The 23784-nt window shown below is 52.5% G+C and overlaps 1 protein-coding gene across 1 annotated transcript in view; it reads left to right on the top strand.

Moving 5' to 3' along the window:
* Positions 1-22637, top strand: part of WSCD1 (WSC domain containing 1) — a 41329-nt gene extending 18692 nt beyond the window's left edge. The window contains exons 5-9 of the mRNA XM_037809509.1: positions 2867-2988; positions 15806-15965; positions 16833-16997; positions 19667-19867; positions 21661-22637. Of these exons, the coding sequence (XP_037665437.1) occupies positions 2867-2988; positions 15806-15965; positions 16833-16997; positions 19667-19867; positions 21661-22013 (1001 nt within the window). The 3' untranslated portion in view covers positions 22014-22637. The remainder of the gene's footprint in view (positions 1-2866; positions 2989-15805; positions 15966-16832; positions 16998-19666; positions 19868-21660) is intronic.
* The last annotated feature ends 1147 nt before the right edge of the window (positions 22638-23784 follow it).

The following is a 23784-nucleotide window of genomic DNA, read 5'->3' on the forward strand; positions in this document are numbered from 1 at the left end:
CACCTGGGGGTACCTGGAAGAGGCAAATACAAAATCTCGAGAGAGCCAAATCACCAGCCCAGGCTGTACAGGGTCCCCAGGGGCTAAAGTCCCTCTGAAGACGAGGTTACAATTCAAAATCAGAAAGCTCAGGAGGAAATAATCAACCATGAGGGAGAGTAAGCTGGTGCATCAGACAGCAAGATTGGACCTCCCAGAATTTCAGCCAAAAGAGTGAGCAAATAGAGATTACAGATGAAGGGGACCTACTAGATGAGTTTAAAACTCAGGTTTGTCTTCATTGCAGGATATGAACCAGATCCACCTGTCTGGTGACAAAAAGCTCCTTTATAAAAGGGGTTTGTGCAGATTCACACATATCAGGGGCCACCCCTTTCGTGATTGGGAAGGATCGAGCTGGGAAGAAGGACAGGGAGGGGAACTCCCCCCACCACTGGCAAGGGTGGGGCTACTGATGCTAGAAGCTCACAGAGCCCAGGGTCCCGGCACATGGGGCCATGAACACCACGGATTCTGGACATGGTCCTCGTCCCAGGACTTCAGGAGAGCCAGTGGATGAGTCCCCACGTAGGGCAGAGCTCAGGAAAGAGGTGGCAGGTGGGAAGTCACGGCTGCAGAGGGGGCTCTGTGGCCCAGCCCTGAGAACCACGGGTGAGACTAAAGACCAGTACTGGCCTGGGTGTGGGGTCAGAGCGACAGGGAGGGTGACTCGGGGCTCGGCCCTGGCCGACTGCCACTGGGAGGGGCGAGGCTGCTCGTGTGCTTCAGATGTGCAGACAGATGTGCCTGGGAACCGGGAGGTCCGGATAGAGGGCTTGGGACAGGGTGGCCACACTGAGAGTACGCTCATTACCTTCTGGGTTAGTTAATGAGTTCATTAACTCAACAGATGTTCATTGTTACCTGCTCAGAGCTGGGTCCTGTCCCGGGCACAGGGCTTTGCTGTGGTGCACAGACAGAGTCCTGTCCTGGTGGAGCTTACCTGTCACCTGGCCATCCAAATAGGCTTCCTGATGACCAAACTGCTGCTGCAGTCTGGCTTTTTAGACCTTTTATATTTCTAGGATCAAACAACATTAACCTCCCATGATCCCCAGCCCCTAACGCCCCAGGAGGACCAGACCTATATGTTGATAGTGGGCTGCCCTGCCAGCCCTTCCTGCCTGCTCGCTCCTCAGCTTCTGGAGATAATTGCTTTGCTTCAGGTTGCCCATTGATTAAGAAACAGATGGTCAAAACATTGAGGCCAGCCCCTAGATCTTGAGACAGCTAGTCCCACCATCATGCTAATCTGAAAATGGGCTGACGGCCACCCGTGCAGGCAGGCTGGGGAGCTCCGTGCAGCTGCTCTTGGCTCTCCTGCTGTCTTCCGGAGGGAGGGGCTGGGGGATCTCTGCCCAGAGGTGACCAGGTGACCACTCCTCTTCAATTGCAGCTTCTAACCAGCGAGGAGCATGCGAAGAGATCATGTGAGCAGAGCAGGGATGGGTTCTGAGCAGTAGCTGAAGGTTTCACCTTGGATAAGTTGTTCTGCCCTAAGTGGCCGTTAGGTTCTCATCTGGGAAGTGAGGGAGAAAGGTGTGGAATAGACTGCACGAGGTGACAGCCTGTTCCCACACGGTCGCATCGGTGAAGCTTAGAGACTGCTGCTCCCACCCCCTCCTGCAGCTCACACAGTTTTAACACATTACAGTTTATGCAGTGCTTTCACATGCATCATCTTGTTCACTCTAGTTCACTTAGAAAGGACTTTTGAGCACCAGCTGTGGGTCAGGGTCAGGGCAGAAGTGGCCCACTTGCAGCTCTCCCAACAGGAGCTCTGCTCTGGAGCCCCTTGCTGACCTCCCTGTGGCCTGGACTCACTGGGACCCTGTCACCCTCCTCCTTGGTCTTGCCTGTCTGATCGGCTCTCACGTGGCCACGTGCCCCTGAGCCTGACTCTCCTGTGTCTGTCCCACCCTGGTGGAGCTGGCTGAGGACCAGAGCCTGGTCCTTCGTGGTTCTGACTGGTAAGATGGTTCCCGCTGCTGGCAAGGAGAAGCGGCAGGTCGAGGGAGCTGGGAGATTCCTTGTGTAAAAACCAGCATGAGATGAGAATCAGGATGCCGACCTGGAAACTCTGATGAGTCTGGAAGAAATCTGAGCAGTTGGTACTGGGACATTCCAGAATGTTCAACACCAAGGAAGCCAACCAGGGAACCAGACTTGTCCACTAGAAGGTCTGCAGAAAAATTTAGCAGGAGACTTCCTTGGCGACATGGGCTTCTGGAGTAGTCCTAGAATTTGGGTGGGAGCGCAAGGTTAGAGAGAGGCAGATCTTGCTAGAAAGCAGTGGTGTGACTGATGGCCCAGTGAGTGGGAATGTGATAGGATTTCAGATTTCCAAGTCTACTTTTCTTTTAATGCATGCTCTGGAAGGGCATAGGATTTCCCAGAATATCAGCCTCTCCAGTCACTTGGTACAGAATTTGGCACACAGAAGGGTGTCCAATATACAAATTTGTGGAAGAAACAGGGAAAGAGAAAGGAAGGAAGGAGTAGAGGGAAGGAGGGAGGGCGAGAGGGGAAAGGGAGGACGGTGGACAGACACAAACCCGGGAGAACTGGTAGGAGAAGTGAGATCCAAGGTCAACAGTTTACATCCCAGTGGGCCCTTGGGAGACCAAGGTTCTGACGTCTGGCTTCTATCAGGGGCGTGGCTTGGCTGCAGCCCGCCCTGGGCAGTTTATACCTTCTGACCTCAAAGCTGCCCCTCTGGAGTATATTCACACTGACTTCAGGATCTGAAGCCGGTGATTGCCCTTGTGACGGGCGCCAACCACCGTGGGCACCATTTCTCACCAGAAACCCATTTTCTTCCCTGCAGGGAGAACCATCACCTACCGCGGGTGCTTCAGGCTGCCAGAGAACATCACTCATGCCTTCCCTGACTCCCTGACACAGGCCAATGTGACAGTGGAGACCTGCTCAGGATTTTGTTCCCAGAAAGTAAGACCAATTATAATTTCCCAATCTGGCATGTGCAGTGGTCTCCAGAGTGGGAGTCGGGGCCTGTGCTCAGCTCAGCTGTCCACTCCTGGAGCTGGGGTGGGAGCTGCAGAGAGAGGAGAGTGGGAGGCTGGAGGTACACTGGACATCAGGGCGGGAGCCCAGAGCTGGCACCGGGGATTCGAGGCTGGGTGGGGAGTTGTCCATGGAGGTTGTAAAGCTGGAAGGTCATGCCTTTTCCCAATGTGAGCTTCTAGCACAAGTTTCAGATGTTAGATTCACCTGGTTTAGAAGTAAGAAGATGCTGGCTTGGGCCTTGGGGACAGTGGGTGGGTTTTCTGTTATTTGTACAGGCAGCGTTGGGCTGTGACTCTGATGACAGGGGCCATGTTCCGCTCGTGCCCATTTTGATCCAGCCCTGGCCGATGAGTGGAGTGTGACTTTGTGCAAGGGCTGGGCTGAGTGCCAGAGGCCCGTGCCCCGGTGTGGCATGTTAGCTCTGGGCTGGGGAAAGCTGGGCGAGGCTCAATGGGGCTTGCAGAAGGCAGGCCCAGGAATGTGGGGAGCCAGGCTGGTGAGACCCAGCAGGCTGTGTGCAGAGGGCACTGAGGTCCTGGGCTAGAGCTTAGCAGTCTCCAGATCAGTGGATGCTCCAGAAATGGCCCTAGGGGGCAGTCGGCTGGGGGTTGGCACTGGTCCAGAGGTGCTGGGTTTAGTAGCTGTCTGCTGATGGCCTGTGATACTTGACAGCTTAACAGACCAAGGCTAAGGAGAGTGGAGAGCCCTGGGTGGTGGTGGGGTGATGTGATGATGATGATGATGGAGACTAGCTAACATTTACCGCTTATTTATCACACGTCAGTAACTGTTCCAAACTCTTTCCATGTGTTAGCTCACTCAATCCTCATAACCATCCTATGGATAAGGTTAGTTATCATCTGCATTTTCTAAGTGAGGAAACTGAGGCAGTGAGAGGTTGAGCAGTCTGCCTGAGGTCACACAGCCAGTAAGTGGTGGAGCCGGGATTTGAACTCAGCCAGTCCAGCTCTGTAGCCTGTTGGTGGCTCGAAGGGTGGAGGGGTGGACTTCCACGGAAGCAGACAGGATTGGACACAAACAAGCACAGCCTCCACCGTGTCCCCCAACCCCACCCCAACCTTGGGAGCTGCCCTCCCCCCATTTCCCATGCTCCTCGGCTCACGCAAGATGCTTCCCTTGCAGGGCGGATGAAGAACAAAGCCTTTCCTTTCCTTTCTTGCACAAGTACATCCTTTGAAATGGCTCTCTTGCATCACTGACATTCCGAAGCCACTGCTGAGGATGTCTTGGGCATCAGGCTCACAGGACACGATGCCATGAGCTGAGGAGGCAGCTTTATTTATTCACAGACATCTGGCCCCGGGATGCCTTCTTCCCCTCACCCTTTCACAGCAGCAGAGCCGTGGGTAGATGCAGCACCCATCCCCTCCCAGGTGGGCCCTACTTGCACCTGCGAGGAAACAGGCTGCCCTTCCCGGGGCTTCCCTTGCACCTGCAGCTCAAAGCAGTTCTCAGGAAAGGTCCCCCATGAGAATCAGAGGGACTCAGATGGTGCAGACCAGGCGGACGGCGGCCTCCCTCAGGCTCGGCAGATATGGGGGTGTCCTCCTCTGTGGCGGGCACTGAGCTCCCACGGGTTATCTACTTTAGTCTTCTCAGCAGCTCCGTGGGGGGAGATGTTTTGATCTTGGTTTGCTGCAAGAGGCAGCAGAGGCTCGCAGAGGTGAGCACATGCACGTGAGGCTCTTGACAGGGCATCTAGTGCTTTCCACACACTGCCACCTCTTGTGTGACAGAGAGAGGAAGGAGGAAGACTGAGCACAGGAGAAAGATGGGAGAGATGAGAAGAAGCCAGGAGCAAGGCAGCGGTCCCGGGGTTTTTGTAATTTAAGTTTTAGTAGGTGCTGTGTTCCCATGGGACAAAATAAAATGATACCAAAGGGTGTAGAGGGAAAAGTCTTCCTCTCACCCCTCTTTTGTCCACCCAGTTTCCTTCCTAGGAGGCAGCAGAGATTCTGCAAATAGTCCAGCCATCATGTCTTGTGTCATTGCTCTTTTACAAAGCCCGCAGATGCTACAGGGACACACGCATCTTCTAGACTTTACTCTTTTCACTTGACAGTCTGTCTCCATTGGTTCCCTATCAGTGCAGAAAGTGCTTTCTCGCTCTTATTTTATTTAGCCAGCCCCCCTTTTGCTTTTACAAACAGTTCTGCAACTGACTATCTTTGTCCCTAGACTGGTTTGCCTGAGTGGATCTAGGATGTGATAACATCCCTAGGGAATGCCGGGTCAAAGAGCCTGTGTCTTTGTCAACTTCATCAAAGTGCCCCTGGTAGAAGTTGGACCAACTTACAGGGCCATCAGCACTGTGTGAGAGGGGATGGGCACATTTTAGGAGGCGACCCTTCTTTCTGGGAGGGTGACTTGAAACAGCCGTCTAGGCTGATGCCCCGAAATGCTGGGGGCCCCTCCTCCTGGGCAGCCCCTCAGGACCAGCTCATCAGAACCAAGGGAGTGGGGTGTGGTTACAGATGCAGAATTTAAAGACTTAAAAACTCCTCAACTTCTTATTTTCAGCCTCTCCCCATACTTCTTGGCACAAAGCCAGATGGCTGCAATTTCACATCAGAGATGTCCCAAAAGGTACCTGCAAGCTCTCGGTGTCTTGTGCCACTTTGCCCATTTTGCACCCTGGCACCTGTAGCTCTCTCCTGCTCGAGCTCTTGCCAGGGCTGCTGCAAAGTGTTCGGGTCAGAACAATTTTGAAAGGACACCCAGGGTTCCCAGCAGGGCCTTTGCCCTCGAGCACACAGGCATCCTAATCTGTGCTGACAGCTCCTCTCCTCTCCACGCCTCCTGGGTTTGTTGGTTGGGGCTGGGTGGGTGGGGGTTTCCTCAAGTCGCATTGTTTCCTTCCGCAGAATTTTGCAGCTGTGAGGAGCCCAGTCATCATTTCCAGCTTGGAAGTTGGAATTAGGTTCTCAGCAGAATGCATTTAGTGGGATTTGGCAAAATGCATGTACTGGTGCTTATGGTGGGTGAAGTGATGTGCTGGGTGCCATTAGAGCCCACAGTGGGTGGCACCCAGCCCCACTCATAAGGTAGAGCCCCCAGCGGGAACAGGGCTAAGATAGAAACTCAGAAAACTCTGACGCATGGCAGAGTAGGGTCAGTGCTTGAAAGGGGATTCAGAAAGCTTTGGGGGAGGCTCAGATGCAAGCAAGATTGAAACATGTTGGAGCTGGAGGACATGGGGCAGTGTGGGTAAGGGGTTTACAAGTCCATCTCAGGAGGATACAGAAACAAGAGGCTGAGCAGAAGCAAGGTGGTGGAAAGCAGCTCGGTTGTCCAGAGTGGAAAGCTACATGGCAGTGAGAAAGATAGGGCTGGAGCAAATTGCAAAGGGCTTTGGATGCCTGGTTAAAGTTCAGAATTTTTTTTTAGCTGGTAAGAGGGAGCTACTGATGGTGTGGTAGGGAGGGAATGATGTGAAGTACATGGCACTGGCAGCTGTAGGTAGGAAGTGCTGAAGCTGAGAGTGGATGACAGCTCATAAAGGGGGAGTGGAATTGAGAGATGCTGCAGGGGCAGAATCCACAAGTAGGACACAGTGGAAGGAGACGGGGGAAATACTGGGAGGATGAATGGCTCTCAGGTGGGGAAGAAGCCCTGGAAAGTGGAGGAAGGGGGTTCTATGTGGACCTCTTTGGGAGGCAGCCTCAGAGAGCAGACCTCAGGGTCATCCTCAGAGATGCTGTAGCCACAGCTGTGACAGGGGCCAACCCATGACCTGGCCCTGGAATTAGGGGTTTCACATGGGGCAGGAATGATACCATGGTGTCATTCTATCCAAGAAAACCACCAGCTACCCAACAGAGTGAGCTCTGGATTCACAGTCTATCCCATTGCTTCTCAGATGCCTCATCCTTTGGATGTTGGCGTACATGAATGCAAACCCTTTAGACTCTCAGCTCTACAGCATCTGGAATTCTCACTTCACCCTAGAGCAGGGTTTCTCAGCTTTGGCATTACTGATGTTTTGGGCCAGTTGCGGGGTCTGTCTGTGCACTGTAGGATGTTTAGCTGCATCCCTGGCCTCTACCCAGTAGATGCCAATAGCACCCACAGCCACAATGTCTCCAGACATTGCCAAATGTCCCCTGAAGGGCAAAAACCCCTGTTGAGAACCCCTGTCCCAGGGGACCTGCTTGTTGTTGGCTCTGCAATGCCCAGGTCTGGCCCACCTTCCCACGGTCTAACCCTGAGTGATTGCCTTGTTCAACTTTTTGGTGAGGATGAAGAAGCCAATTTTCCCTGCAGAGCTGAGGCCTGATGGATGCAAGATCAGGTGGAAATTCATCTGTCTCAGGCCTCCGGAGGCCAGGGACCTATTTGAAGGGAATGGTTTTCTGTGTTCTCTTCTGAACTCTGTGGAGTGGGTGAGAGAGGTGAATTTGGGGATTCTGAATGGTAGTTGTGCTTCTCTGTGTTGAACCTCCAAGCGCTTCCTCCCCAGAAAGGCCCATAACATGGAAGCTATGGGGTCATCCTTGAAGACCTTCATCCCTTCCTAATTTGACTGAACATCTAGCTCCCATGCTCTATGATATGGGGTTTCATTACGCCTCGGCCATACAGCGGGTGATAATACAGCCATTGAAAATGTTTTCAAAGACTGTTATGATGGAAAAATGCTCACAGTAGAATGTTAAATGGGGCAGAGCTAGGCCTGGGAGTGGGGGCTAGGGGCTTAATTAGGGCTGGCCAGGCATTGGGGTTGGGAGCAGCAGATGTGGGAGGTGGAGCTTGAAAGTGGAAAGAAAGGGGGAGCCCTCTCTGCAGCACCCCTACTTTTGTGCACCATCTAAGATTTATTTGTGGCCTCAGCTAAAAATCTCTACTGTTTTTTGCTAGTTTGCAAAAATGGATTTGGGGAGCTCCGAGAGTGCAGTTTGACAGAGAAATAGCATTTTGGGCAAAATCAGCTTCTTAATTATCTGACTCTCTGCCAACAAGAGGGACTTGACCAATGTAATGTGTTTTTAAAACCCAGTAAAATGATCTTGTCTAATTTTCTGCAATTGTATTGGAGATGGATGGAAACCTGCTCATTCTCAGTCGCCCCCAAGATCCTATCGCCTCCCTCGTTTAGATGTAAGGTGAGAATGAGCAGAGTGGGAGCTTGGATATTTTCATCGATACCAGTTCGGATCTGGGCTCATTAATTTTGAAGCCCGATATTTGTGTGTAAGTAGAGAGACCGTTTGTGGGAGTGTGCATTTCAGTAATGGGGATGATGAGTGAAATCCAACAGCATCTGCAGACAGGTTACTAATTTTCAAAGCTTTACCAGTTACGATACTGTCTGAGCTGAGGTTTGTTCTCCAGCAACTGTTAGTGATCTACTGAGGCACTGGAGGGAGGGGACGAAGGAGGGAGAGAGGGGTTATCCTTTCTCACCCTCTTTCAGCCTTTTTTGGGGGTGTAAGTTCTCGTGCAGAATATTAATGACCTGGATGTTTTCCCATTGACTTTTCTGGCCACCTGTGAGATGAAAATGGGTATGTTAACATGCATCCTGTTTGTTCTCTGCTGGGCAGCTGTTCTTGATAAATCCACTTGGATCCCCATGGATGCGGGCTATCCTGTGTGGACTCGTTGCCTCCATGAGCCAACAATTTCATGTCTTTATCAAGGGTCTGCAAGGGTCTGGGAGGTTTGTGGTATTAACTCTAGATATTAAGAGTTTTCCCTTTGCCAAAACGCCGCTGAATATTATTCCAGTGTGTGACTGATACGGAGCTGCTTTAGATTCTTATAAAGTCTGTAGTAAACCTGTTGATATTGTACTGTATGGCTTTTTTTTAAAAGGGCATTTATTGTTTGTTTTCTGGTTACAAAGATAGTACACATCTAGTTTAGAAAGTTTAGAAAATTGGGAAATGCAAAAATAAAATTTCACCTGTAATTCCACCACCTTAGATAAAACAATGGATAACATCCTTTTCGTTATTAGTGTACATGCTTTTGGCCTTTTATTATATAGATATATATGGGATTTGATTTACAAAAATTGACTCTTTCTTTACATGTATATTTGTTCCCTTTTTTTCATTTAATATGTCATGAGCATTTTTCCTTGCCTTGCTCTGGCTTTCATGGAGGCAGATACATTCCATTGTCTCCAGTGGGACTTTTTTTTCAGGTGTTTCCTTTTTTTGGCATCATAAACAATACTGCTTTAAATATACTTGAAGATAAGCCTTTGAGCACCTTTGTAATTATTTCCTTGGGATGTATTATCAAATATGGAATTTCTGGGTCAAAGGATATGTACGTTTTATATGTACAATTTTAAGACATTTGATACATTTTGGCAAGTGACCTTCCTAGACTTATTATTCTTAGGATGGTAGAAGGAAGGCTTTAGAGTCGCAGTGATCTGGGTTCAGATCCCAGCTCTGCCACTTTCTCATTCTGTGATTCTGGTCAAATCAGGTACCCTCTGAGACTTAGTTTCCTCATCTGCTAAATTGGGTTGGGGAGATGACAAGACTTCATTAGGTGGTGATGAGGCTTTGGTGGCTTGTGATCATGAAAGGGTTTCATAACTTATATTTTTTAAGTAGCAGGTGTTCCAGAAACTGATTATGATGATTATGAATCAGCTGCCCCTAGTTCCTTTGTTGTGTGGGATGTGTGAGTGTCTTCCTAGGATGAGGAGCCAGTCCTTTCCCAGGCCTGCAGGAATCCAGGCACCTTGGGATCACGATGCCATGCAGACTTTCACACACGCTTCTTTCTGATTGGATGTTTGACTTTGAATGTAGGGGTCTGGGGGTGGGTTAAGAGGACGGCTGTCTGGGGGCTCAGATCTTTGAGGAACATCCATGCAGGAGAACATCCACATGGAGACACTGGGGCCAGCATAGCTGGGCTTTCTACCTGGTATTTGCCCCAGACAATCATGCTTGGCCTTATCTCACATCCGCGGGGTGGATATTGCAGTGCCTATTTAGAGTTGCTCTTCTCAGGCTGCCAGCACTTTTGAGGCTGGAAATTTGGATGGAGACTGATAAGGAAGCTCTTTACATGGAAAATAATAGATGCTGAGGGAGGAGACAGAGCCCCTGCCCTTACCCCTACCCATGCATTTAGCCCCACCCAAACTCAGTCCCAACCAAGTTGCTGAGTGTCTGCTCTCTGAAAGCCACCTTAAGTGCATTTCATTCATTCCTCAAATCCTCCTCAGAGGTGGAGAAATCAAGACTCAATCCATCTTAACGTAATTTACCTGTCTGACTCCAGAGCCCTTCATCATTCAGCTGTGCCCCTTTTACAGATTCTAAAACTGAGGCTCAAGAGATGCCCAGTGGTTTGTCAACAGTCACACAAATGGGATTCAAAACCAGGGATTCCTGACTACAGGCTGTTTCTAACTCCCAGTGGCTGCCTCTCCCTAAAACAGCCCCCGACTCTGCAGTCAGACTCCAGGAGCACTAGGCCAGAGGGAAACACAGCCCTCAGTTTCAGTACTGGGGGAGGTGTTTTCTTTCAACTTGACATTTGCCTGAAAGCAGAAGTCTGCCCTTTCAGATGGGGACCTCCCGGTAGCCTCCTTCAAAGGGCATTTCCTCTCCTTTTTTGTATCTTTAATGTCCAAACCCAGCTCTGGAGTGAGGAAAACTTCTGTAAAGACAAGAAACTAGTCCGAGCTAAAACCTCCATCCTGTTTTCCCAGGAAATTCCATCACACTTACATGCTTGCCTCCAAAGGAGTTGAGTGTGGTGGAATGGCAAAGCTGTGAATGGGGGAGGTCCAGAAGGCTGGCTTCTGTTCCCACTAACCCTAATGGGCTGGAAATCAGTTTATCTCCTGCCTCTGAACCTCAGTTTCCCCTTCTGTGAGCTTTGAAATCTCTGTAACTCTGGTTATTTCTGGAAATACTGAGAAAGGTGCTCTAGGAAGAATTAAAATGGAGCAGTTGAGGCCCAGATGGTCCAATCTGTTAGAGGCCCTGACTTCAGACCTTACTCCTTGCCTGTTGGAATGTCATTCCTTTGCCACCACCCTCCATCACCACCTCCCACAGGGCCCTGCTTTTGCCAAACTCGGACGTGGCTCCAGCTGAATGTCTCCCAGGCCTCGGACCCAGACCCACCCCCGGCACAGCCTGAACCTTCACCACCCCCCACCCGAGCCCCAATCCTGGGTACCCAGGCTCAGGCTGGGTACGATGTTGGCCTGGACGCAGTGTCCACCCTGTCCGAAGATGCGCACGGAGCCGGCTCCCCCTTTAACGTGCCCTCCGTTTGATTGAAACGATTCCTCATCATCGCTCTCTCCTTTTCTTTCTGCCTCGCTTTCCCTGATCCTCTCCTCCTCTTTCTCCCTCCTGGGAAGGGGCAGGGAGCGGGGAAGTTGGCAGAGAGATAACATTCATCAATATTTAACTTTTATGGAAATCATGTCCTAGAAATCCCCACGGGGCTGAAAAATTGTTCTGTGTTTTCAGAATCCAGTGCTCTTGCTGAAGTGGTTATGTTGTAATAAATAAAACCACATTACTGTCTGCAGTTCCCATGTTGCTCTGCAAACACATGGAAACTTGACAGTTTAATCCACTCAAGGCAGCAAAAAAGGCTTGGGTCAGGGGCAGGGGCAGCCTGTGTCCAGCCCTGGGACTGAGGATTGTGAGGCGTCAGCGTGGGCAGCACTGCCACGGCTGGGAGGGGGAGAGAGCCAGCGTACCCTGAGCAGATCCTCCCAGCTGGGGAAATTTTCTTCCTCTGAACAGGAATCCCAGGATGGCAGAGCCCCCTTGGGGTTTCTGATGTTGGGGCGAGTCTGCTACGATGGAGCAGACTTTCTTTTCCTGACAGTGGTGAAATGGCCAGACTGCCAACAGAAGGAACATACCCAAGGGTGTTGCCAATAGCTTTTGGCAGAGTTGGGATCCAGAAAAGGATGTTCATTCATTCATTCTTTCTTTCTTTAATCCATTAAACATTTATTGAGCCTCTACCATGGGCTAGATACTGCTTACTAAGAATACAGCAGTCAGCCAAACACAAAAGTTCCTGCTTACTTTGTAGTGGAAAGAGACAATAAACCAAGAAATAAAATATTTAGTACTTTGAAGGGTGATGAGTGCCATGGAGAAAACTGAAGCAGGAATCGTAGGTATTTTCCAGGAAAAATGAAAATACTTATTCAGTAAGAGTCTTGTACCAGAATGTTCACATTGGCTTTATTCGTAATGGAACAAAATCCAGACGTCTGTGAACAGGCAAACGGATCAACAAACTGTTACATATCCACACATGCAGTACTACGCAGCAATCGAAAGAGACAGTCTACTCATATGTAAAATGACGTGGATGAATTTTTACAGTACTTTTTTTTTCTGAATGAAAGAAGCCAGACACACACACAAATATGTACCAAATGATACTATATATATGAAATTCTAGAATAGACACACTGATCTGAAATAGGAATAGTGGTTGCTTTGGGGGAGAAAGGGGTTGGCTGGGCAGGGCACACAGAACCTTTGATGGGATGGAAATGCCGTGCATTTTGATATGCATTCATCAAAACTGATGGAACAGTACATTTGAGATCAGAGAATTTCATCAAGGTAAATTATAGCTCAATTAAAAAAAAATCTGAGCATGTCAAGGGGTTGGTTGTATCAGTGAAGGTAAAATGGGGTGGCCAGGGAAGGCCTCCCAGAGAAGGTGGCTTGAAGAAAGTAGGGGAGATCCATGAGGGTATCTGGGGGAAGAATATTCCAGATACAGGCGACAAGGGACTTCTAAGACCCTGAGGTTCATGGAGCAGCCAGAAAAGCCAGTGCGGGCAGCAGGAGAGACTGCTGTGTCTTCTGCAGGTGGCTGCTCGTTTCTGCTGTTGCCTGTGATGGAAGCACTGGCCTGCAGAGAGGCAGCAGGAGGGCTCTGTGGGAGAGGAAGGATGGCAGCGGCAGGGGCCCGAGGCTGCAGTTCTTGTGGTTGCCGTGCACTCACTCACATCAGCAGCAGAACTTCTTTCAGAAAAGCCAGCTGTGCCATGCTTGTGGGTCAGGTCACAGATTTTGGTTTCTGTTGAGAAGTGGCCTGGGGGCCGTGGGGATGGAGTCAAGGTGAAGAACTTGTGGGATCTTTCTGCCACTCACTGCCCAGTCCAGCTGCTCAGCCCCACATCTGTGACGGGGGCTGCGACTGCCGCTGCAGTGAGGGTCCCTGTGGCTCTGATGGTGGCCAGGGCTGAGTCTGCAATGCAAGTCTTTTCTTTATGTAGTTGAGCAAGACTCGAGGACCACAGGGGCTAATTGGGTGAGGGACACCAGACCACTGCTTGATCTGAGATTCAGGGTCCTTGTGGGGGGAGCCAAAGCAAGGGATTTGAAGAAACCAGCTCTTGGGTACCCTGAGTGTTGGGAGGGTGGTCTGGGACTGGGTCCCAATACAGTGAAGGGTCTTGAGAGAGAAGAAGAAAAAGGATAGGTGAGCCCCTGCTAACTGCTGGACACTGGCCAGGACTCCTTATGTGCATCATCCTCCCTTCATCTTCTAACTCTCTGCAGTGGATATTATTACCCCAGGTTACAGAGGAGGCAACCGGAGCTCAGGCTGGGCAATGGGCAAATGGCAAACAGCTATTGAACTAGGAACTGGAGACTTGAGTTCAGCTCTGTTGGATTATGAACCTGGAACATTCTCTACCATGCTGTTTCTTGGTCCTGCTGGATGGGGAGCCCACGGACACCTGAGCCACTTACTACCCTGTCCCCTGTCTTGAGAGGGATCTGAGTCTCTGGCCTCTTCCCAGGAAGGCTAGTCCCACGGACCCTCAGGGTGGGTGCTGGGTGAGAAGCTAATGAGAGAGCTAAAGAGAAATGAGACCCTCTGACTCTCCTAGGAGGACGGACCCTGGAATCTGTCCATTTTACAAGCTGGAGGAAGGGGCAGTGACTTGCTTATGGCCCCTTAGAATGTAGGAGTTGTCCCCGTGCAGAAGGGAATTTGAGCTCCGGAAGCAGATAGTGCAACAGGATAGTATGTGCATGGAGGGCGTGGGGGTGAGTGGCATGAACGGATTTCCTCTCCAAGGCGCCCAGTGTGGCAGCTCAGCTCTGCAAGAGAGACATGGGTTCGGGCTCTGGTGAGAATCCTGGCAGAGGTGAGGCTGCCCCTGAGCCTTGAAGCAGCAGGAGGACGGGTGCTGGGGCTTTAGTGGAGGGCTGCCAGGCAACTGGGAGAGGGGAGTGGCCCCCGCCAACTTGTGCTTACCAGAACAGCCAGATATTTTTTTTTTGGGAGGGGGGGGTCACCGCCCAGCAGCACTTCCTCCTGCTCGCTGTCCTCAGCCAACCTCCCCTGGCTCTGCATCCGCCCTGCCTTGGCCGGAGACACCGTCGATTGTCTTTTCTGAGTGCGGAGGTCCTTGGCTTTGCCAAGCCGTGCGCTCAGGAAAATGCCGTTGATTTTCCTGTATTTATTTTTTTATTTATGAGGCTTTGCTGTCGGCACAAAATGAAAAGGTTTGTGCAGAGTTTCCCTTAGCGGTGAGAAGGCTTCTCCTCCCACGCACGGTAGCAAGAGGTAGGGCGGGGCAGAGACGAAGTGGGGCTAAACGGCCCACCTGCGGCCTGGTACGTCACAGGCACCCCAAACATTTTCGAGGGATAGGACGGGTGGGTGAGTTTTCGAGTGAGCCCTGGCTGATGCCTATGGGATGAGGAGGTGAAAAGGGCCCTTGACTCTGTGAGCGCACCTGCTGGGCGCCAGACCAGGGCTGGGCCCCTGGAACCCAGCTCCTCTAGCCTGTGTCACCAGCATGTAAGGGGGATTTTATTACTTTTTGACGATGGTGAAATTCGGGGAGTCTAGATACCTTGCCCCAAATCACCCAGCTGGGGAGCCAGAATTCACATGCAGATCTCCGGACGCCAGAGCACCAACTGGGGCCTCTGTATGGTGCGGCCTCCCCAAGAGAGAACAAGAAACCTCTTAAGAGACTGCCAGGAGCTGGCTACGTGCCTTCCCTCTCCTATGCCTTGCAGGGACCTGTCCTGAGCTCCGTGGGTGCTGCCCCACCCTCCCTGTCTTTGGAGAGATGACTGGGAATCTGTGCCCTGGACCCTGCTGCAGTGAGACTTCACGCCCTGGGATTGGATTTGGTCTCTTTGCAGGGGGGTGGCTGGCTTGGCACACCAGGGCTCTGGCCTTCTGCAGAGGGAATTCCAGTCTTCCCTGGTGTGGACCTCACTTGGGGCTCAGGGTCTGTTTGGTTGAAAGGTGTGACACCCTGAGCCACCTTAACCCATCCCACCCTGACCCAGGGACGTTGTCACTCATGCCAACCCCGCTGGCATCCTAGAGTGCCCTTTCCCTTCCTGGCCCTCCTCACACCCTCCAAGATGTCTGCAAGGCCCAGTTCCAGCATCACCTTCTCCAGAGCCTTCCTCAGCCCCAGTGGCACTGTGCCAGGCTCTGCTCCATGTTTCCTGTGCATGGCCCACCCCTGGGACATTGTACCAATCACACTGTGACTGTTCACTTGTCACCACAACCCACTGTGAGCCACCTGAGGACAGACACCTTGTGTGGTTGAGCTTTGTCGGCCCTGGGCTTGGGCACGGAGCCTAGCACTGTGCATCCCACACGACTTACCGTCCGTCCCTTCGTGTTCTTCCGGGTACCTGCACCGTAGGAGGCATGGCCCTCCTGTTCACCTGAGAGGCTCCGTTCTCTCCTCCTTCCCTTGCAGGAGTTCCCCTTGGCTGTCCTCAGGGGCTGGGAGTGCTACTGTGCTTACCCCACCCCCCAGTTCAACCTGCGGGATGCTGTGGATGACTCTCTGTGTGGCCAGGAGCTGGAAACACAGAGGCTGGGGGATTACTGCGAAGTCTACCAGACGCCTGTGCAAGGTAAGTGCCAGCACTTCCCAGAGGTGGACCAGGGCTTCAGGGCCCTGACTACTGGCCGTGGCATTTGGCCCGGGAGTCAGGGCAGAGCTTCCAGGATTTGGAGGTGCCAGTCATGGCTGAGTGTGCAGTTGTGGGGTGAGGGGAGAGTCTAGATAAAGACCCTGCTTCCTAGGGGATAAGGAGTGGGCAAACCTCCACTTTCTCTGGAGGCTGGACCCCAGGCTCAGTTCGAAGAGCCCAGTGGCCACAGGGACCTCTGAGGCCTCAGAGCCAGCCCAGGAACCAGGAACCACTAAGGCCTCTGGGCTGTGTCCAGGCCCTGGGCATTGTCCTTGGTGTCAGGTGGAAGAGCAAGTGGGAAGGGACATTACCACCTTTATCACAGCCCTGGGTACCCTGGAGATTTCACCTGCTGACTCCATGTGCTCCTTGCAACAGCCCTGGGGAAAGGAAGATGAGCCGTGGAAAAGTTACTTGCCTGAAATTAGTCCAGCCCTGGCTTGTTGTCAGCTGCCCCTGAGTGTGTGGCTGCCACCCCCCCTGCCTCCCTTGGAGAACCCAGAGATATCCACGACTTGCTGGGAGCCAGAGTATGGTTGTGGCCACGGAGACAAAACTGGGACTGAGTGTCCACAGGGTGCCTGATTCCCACCCTGCTCCTGCACTGGGGCATGGGAGGCCTTGTCACTGGGGCTCTCTCTGGCTGGCTACTGACCTGTGCAGCCCAGACACAGGGGGCTAATCCCTTCCCTTCATTGGGCCTCGGTTTCCCCATCTATTAAAAGGGAGTCTTGGGTCATCAGTTCCCATCTAGGGGACTCCAGCTTTGACTCTCTGAGTCACCTGAGACAACTTCTGGACTTTCAGACACTCGATGCACAGACAGGAGGTTCCTGCCCACCAAATCCAAAGTGTTTGTAGCTTTGTCAAGCTTCCCGGGAGCTGGGAACACGTGGGCGCGACACCTCATCGAGCACGCCACTGGCTTCTATACAGGGAGCTACTACTTTGACGGAACCCTCTACAACAAGGGTAAGTTACATCTTCAGGGTGGGAGGAAGGCAGCTCCCCACGACCAGACTTACTTTGCCAGCTGAGCTCCTCAGAGCACTGGAGTAAGAGCTTCTCAGACTTTAGTGTGCAGAAGACTCACCTGGAGGGCTTCTGCACCCCCAGAGACACTGATTCAGTTCATCAGGTCTGGAGTCTGAGCATGTGCTTTTCTAACAAGCTCCCGGGTGACATGATGCTACCAGCCCTAGGGCCACACTGGAGGAGAAGGGCAGGAGTTGGAACCTGTTCTGGACATGAAGGAAAGGCCAGAAGATTGGGTTCCCTCTCTATAAACATTTCTTAATTTCCCTTAATTTTCCTAACTCTCAATAACTAGGTGAGATTGACTTAATCTGCTCACTCCTTGACTCTTTTGAGACAAAGGATGACTCATCAAAATGTTTAAAAAAAAAATTAGGTCCAAAAATCTTCAAGAGTTTTATGTTTTTAATTTCTCCCCTGTAGAAATTAGAGGCCTCATTATGCCAAGTAAATTAACTTAAATGGCTCGAGTCTGTGTTGTTTAAGAACTAAGAGCCTCAGACGAGTCAAGTGGCATCTAAGTTTGGCAAAATATATTTCTCTGTTGTCAAGTGATACAACATTTCCTCTGGGTTTCTTAACTAGTGTTTGGCTTAGGAAAAGATGGTACAATATCCTAGAGAAAATGGAAACATCTAAGTTTGGCAGTGGACTCTAGAATTATCTGCTTCAGTCTTGTCTTGTTGGGAAGAAGCCAAGGTTGTCCATATAACCCAGCCCCGTCTTCCTTGGCAGTCTTAAGGGTTATGGAAACCTGCAGATGAGGGGGAATTGGCCAGACAAAGCATGTGATCCTGCGCACTCTGTTCTCATCCCCTGGCAATCACCCACCGTGCCCAGGCTGTGGTCACCTGCCTCATTCATCTAGAAGGCCTTTAGCTTAGACAGCTTGCTGTTTGGTCAGCTTATGGCTAAATGGTCCAATGGCTGTAACAGCCATGTGTAAGGACTGGGGTGACACTGCCACAAAGAGGTTTTGACATCATCCAGCATGTCCTCAAGCCTAATGGGACTGGTTAGTAGCCACTGGCCACAGAGCATTGACAAGGCAAGGACACCCACATGCAGAAAATCACAAGGCAATGCCCATGCCAGACAGATTGTAGTGAGTGAATGTGGCTGAGCCACAAGTCAGAATGGCTGTCATCAGAACAGGCTGAGGTAGTGCGTCTCAGGGTTGTCAAAGACCAGATCTCAAGTTGATTCAGCCCATGGTTTGATTCTCCCTTTCCTGGAACTGCCTAGCTGTTTGACAGAATGAAGCAAAGCAAAGGCTTCTGGTGTTGGGGCCATGGCAGAGCTGAGTTTGAGGCATGTACTGAGTCTCAGATTCAAAAACCTGCATCTTCCAGGCATCAAAGAATCCCTTTTAGCTACCTGTAGATATAGATGCTTTCCTGCCATTCATGAAGGGATGGGGCAGTTGGGGAGGTTGGGGAGGAGGAAGGATCCATGTTTACAGAAGCCCAAGATAAGCTCGTGAGTATTCATGGAACACATCCCCAGAGCTGAATGGTAGCATTTATACATGACATGGGCTAATGTTGGGCTGTGACCAGGAGACTAGTTGCAGTTGACATCTTTTCGAGGAAGCCTTCAGTGACATCCCACTACATCCTCCAGATTATCCCCTCTACTCTTTGCTCCCATACACCCTTATGCACTGTATTGTACTTGGCTGTCTATGTGGCTTTTCCCCTAATTGACTCTAAGGGTCTGTGTCTTATCCCCTTATCCTTGACATGAAGTCTGATATATTAAAGGTACCCAGTTATGTTTGTTGATAAATATGTGACTGTGGATGGATGGGTAGAGCCTGGCCTTCCTGTTCCAAAGAGCCCAGGAAGAAGAGTGCTTTGGGATTGGTTAATGGGAACAGGGCTCTGTTCATAGAAACTGGCCATGGAGTCCCCACAGCTGGGATCAAACACTGTGGATGAGACTCTGGCCAGACCCACTCTGGGGCCCAATGTAGAAAACTGCCTCATATGCAAGGCTGCAGCCCTTTTATAGGACCATGGATAAGAGCAGGGTGGGGTGGGGGGATGGGCTATAGCTACTTAAAGTCTTTGAGCCTTTAAGTCATCTCCCCCCCCATGGAGAGATGGTGAGGAGCTGGGAGTCTCAAAGTGAGACATGAAGCTGTGTGGAGAGATCCTGTTGTCATTATGTTGTATGATCTTGGGCAGTCATATGCCCCACTCTGAGCCTCAGTCTCTTCATCTGGCTATGCCTGCATCTTTCATTATTTGTGAGGTTCGTTCAAAATTGCCCAAAATGTATGCATCTCCAGTGTCCATGGTTAGGCTCTCTGCTTCCTGACTTCTGCGGATCTACAGGAGGTACCTTATTTCCTTTCTCTTGCAAACACAACCTTTTCCCACTGGTAGATGCCTCCTGCCCAGGTCACGCCAGTGGCCGCCCCTGTCAACCATCCAGGGCCTTCCCGGTGGCCCTCCTGCTGTGCTATCCTTGGGCCTGTCCTCTGTTCCTAGCTGGCTTTCCCTCAGGGTTCCGGGTTACTGTTCAGACCTGTCGGCTGCCCTGGGAGCAGGGGCTCACAGACACCATCCTCCAAGGGGGCCCCCTCATTTTTTCACGGGCAGGGTTTAAGGGCGAAAAGGACCACTGGCGGAGCCGGCGCACCATCTGTGTGAAGACCCACGAGAGTGGCAGGAGGGAGATCGAGATGTTTGACTCAGCCATCCTGCTGATCCGGAACCCCTACCGGTCTCTGATGGCCGAATTCAACAGGAAATGTGCCGGGCACCTGGGCTACGCGGCTGATCGCAACTGGAAGAGCAGAGGTAAATGGGAGGGGCCCACGGGGTGGGGCTCATCGATGCCCATTGGGATCCGGGGATGACACATGCACACGTGCACTCGCGGCCATCCTCCCAGGGCCTGTGATTTCTGTGCCCATATCTGAGCTCACCTCTCCATCCTCCGTGCCTGCTCAGGGCCAGGCATCTTAGTGTTTTACGTGGAACACCAGGCCTGATGGCAAGAATGATGATCTACACCCATTTCAATCCCTGCTCACACCCTGGAGTTCACACGGAGCTAAGGGTCCATATGGACCTGGGCTCAAACCCTCCTCCACTTCCAAGAACAGGTTCCTAATTTATAAAATGGGGCAATAAACTACACTTAGTGGGGGCACCTAGGATCAGCGAGGTGATGTGTGTGCACAGTACACTGTCGGTGCTCAGTGGGTGCTCGTCCCCTCCTAAACTGCTTCTCCCTCACAGCACCCCGTGGGGTAATCGCCTTCACTCCTGCTTTCCAGATGAGAGAAGGGGAGCTGCAGTGAGTGCAGCGTGTGGTGGCCCAGGTGGCAGAGCCTGCACTCAAACCCAAATTTTCTGGTTCTGGGCCAGGTTGGTTGCTCCCCACTGTGGCTGACCACGTTCAGTCAGTCCATTGATGCACATTCACGGAAGATGTCCTGAGTGCCAGGCACTGGGTAAGGCACAAGGACCCAGGCTGAAAGGCCACAGTCTCCGCCCACAAGGCCCTCCCAGCCTAGCCTCTGGGCCCGGGATAAAAGAGATACAGGACAGTGTGATAAATGACGTAAAAGTAAATCTCTCAGAAGGAAGGCTCTGTCCAGGCTGATTGGGTGACGAGAGGCACGCCGATTCACAAGCCACCTGAGCCTGAGATGGGTGCAGCACTTTCCGTCTCAGCCTCAGTTTTCTCATCTTGCAAATGGGGTCCCTTAGGGCCACCTCACAGGGCTGTGGGGTGGATGAGAGAAAACCAAGGCCTCCCACAGCCCTCGAGGCATGCTAAGCACCCAATGATAGAAACTTTTGTTGAGATAATTCTTGACATTTGCCCCCCCTCTACAACCCGTCCCCCCACACTCCCCCAAAAATCTAAAGTCTTAATCTGCTGGATGAGAAATCCCAGGCAGCAGACCATTTGCAAAGGTTTGAGGCTGCCCCTCTCTGTGGCTTCATTGTGTATCCGCCCAGTCACAGGCTCAAATTCCAGTCATCAGATTCCCAGACGCCATTAAGCCTTAATCAAGCGCCACATTGATTTAGCACAGCATCCTCACTTCCTCACAGGCCCAGCAGTTACCTGCACCCACACTTCCTGGCCCCAGTCCCCACATTGGATGTACGTAATTGCCAGGAACTAGATCAAGGTGTGAGTGGTTCAATGGATGGAAACCACAGTCTTGGTTTCCCCTGCATCTTCTACCTTGTAGGTTTGAGATCTGGGGTCCCACTCCTAGCTCTCCCAATCCAGGTACAGTCCCAAAGATCAAGGATTTCATAGCATGCAAGCGAGAGAACCAGTTCTTGGCACATTGCATTCCGCATTTGTCTTAACTTGGTGCTTCCAAGGAAACGCTGCTGGGGGAAGGCAGACTTGAGGTCGAGGTTGCCATCTTCCGGGCAGGTCTTGGTCTCCTCTGAGCCCAGAATGATGTTAACCCTTCACACGCATTATGTCTCAAGGGTCTTCCTCTCGGGGGGATTCTGGGTGGGTTGGCCACGGGATATCCTAGCTGCTTCTCCACGGGGAACAAGCCCTGCGGGGGCCCACCCCGACTCCCTGCCCTCCCGCCCCTCTTGTCCCTCCTCAGAGTGGCCGGACTTTGTGCACAGCTATGCATCGTGGTGGTCTTCGCACGTCCTGGACTGGCTGAAGTACGGGAAGCGGCTGCTGGTGGTGCACTACGAGGAGCTGCGGCGCAGCCTGGTGCCCACTCTGCGGGAGATGGTGGCCTTCCTCAACGTGTCGGTGAGCGAGGAGCGGCTGCTCTGCGTGGAGAACAACAAGGAGGGCAGCTTCCGGCGGCGTGGCCGGCGGCCCCACGACCCGGAGCCCTTCACCCCGGAGATGAGGGACTTGATCAACGGCTATATCCGGACAGTGGACAAGGCCCTGCGTGACCACAACTGGGCCGGGCTGCCCCGAGAGTACGTGCCCAGATGATAGGCCCAGCTCGCCCCTGCCGAGGCTGGTTCCACGGACGGCCGTGCCACGTGTGCTGTAGCATGTGTGGGCCTGTGGCCTCAGAGACACAGGGTTGGATGGGGCCATGTGTGGCTGCTGCCTCACCCACAGGGAGGCAGCCCCAGCCCTTAGCACCACACGTGCACACACAGCCACCAGATGGGCACAAACGGACATGTGCCTAGGCAGACATCCACGCATCATACATACCATGCCACGCTCACTGTGCCCCTAGCGGCACACTGGAGCCCCTCTGGTGGGGTGCACTGAGACACAGACCCACAAGCACAGTCACACGGAGACACACGCACACCCAAGCCGGGTTATGTGTTTCTGGAGTCGTCTGTCTGCCTCACACATAGTCCCGTGATCCGGGTTCTCTGAGGCCCCACACTTCCTGTTTCCACTCCCAGCATGGATTTCAGGGTCCGCTGAAGGAAGCTCACCTCCCTGACTCTGGGGTGCTGGACTGGGTGGGAATCAGTACTCTCAGCAGGGATGGTGGGGGGCTGCTGACTGTTGCTGCTGGGCCGTGCCACCCTGACCACGTGTCTGACATTCCATAAATGTGTGTGGCGTGACGGTGGGCTCGCCAGTTCTGCAGCCTCGCCTCCCTTGCTCTGTGGGTGGGCTGGTGGCACCGTGGGCAGGGTGGACCCCCTCCCCACACACACTCCCTGACCTCAGGGCGGGCTGCTAAAGGCTCTGTGCACCCCAGCCACCCCCTTCTGACCTGTTGGTATCTGTGCACCTTGGAATGGGGTTCGTTTGCCTGACTGTCCTGGGGTAAGCTGGCAATTCATGCTGTGCCCCAGAAGCAGGGTGAGGGAGAAGGAAATAGTGGGGCTGAACCTGGACCTCCAGGGAACCCCTAGCAGAGTGGGCCCATACGTTAACGGGAGGAGGCTTGGGGAGGGCATGAGGGGGCCAGGAGGAACGCTCTTAGGGAGCACTGTGACTCTTTGCCAAACCCATGTTGACAGGCCCCTGCTCTCTGAGGGTCCCGGGCTGGCACCAGGAAGAGCCTAAGCCCATAGCAGGTCATGAGGAGACAGAGCGTCAGAGCCCATCAGCAGGCCCCGTGGGGAGGCTGTGGCCGCAGCTTCCCGACCTGGGCGGCGGGGCCTGCTGCTCACTGTGACTCACCCCGCCATCCCTGTCACCGTTGCCTTGTCACTCACAGTTTGCCACACCTCGTCTCTTTTTCTGCGAGGCTGACATTTTTCCCTTATGTTCACCGTTTCCTCAACTAAGAGAAGGACGCTAGCAGACGCCAGTTCCTCCTGTGCTGGCCGCAGCAGGGGAGATGGACACCGAAGGCCCCACCCCCACCCCCCTGGAAGCCTGCAGTCTCAGGGGTAGTTGGGGGAGAAGGTGTCACATCCAGTAGCCAGGAGTGTGTGTGCGCCAGTCTGCTGGGGCCTCAGGGAAATCCTCACAGTGCTGTGGGGACTGTGGGGATCAGGTCTGGAGGGTGTGGGTGCGGCCCTGGAGCAAGGCCCAGGGTGGCCGAGAAGCGGGGAGGGTGGCAAAGTAACTAAGGCTGCACACTGACATCTAAAGGGGAAAGGCGGGTGGGTGGGCCTGTGCTCAGGAAGCCACAGAACCCATCTGCAGCTTCTCCAGGCCTGGAGTAACCCTGGCTGGGCCCCTTGGTCCAGCTCTAGGAAGATCATTTGGGAAATGTCCCCTCAGCCAGAGCCGAGCTGCATCAGGGAGAATGGAAAGGGTGGTTTAAGGGAACCTGCTA

Source organism: Choloepus didactylus, chromosome 18, assembly GCF_015220235.1.
Source record: "Choloepus didactylus isolate mChoDid1 chromosome 18, mChoDid1.pri, whole genome shotgun sequence".
Classification (NCBI taxonomy): domain Eukaryota; kingdom Metazoa; phylum Chordata; class Mammalia; order Pilosa; family Megalonychidae; genus Choloepus; species Choloepus didactylus.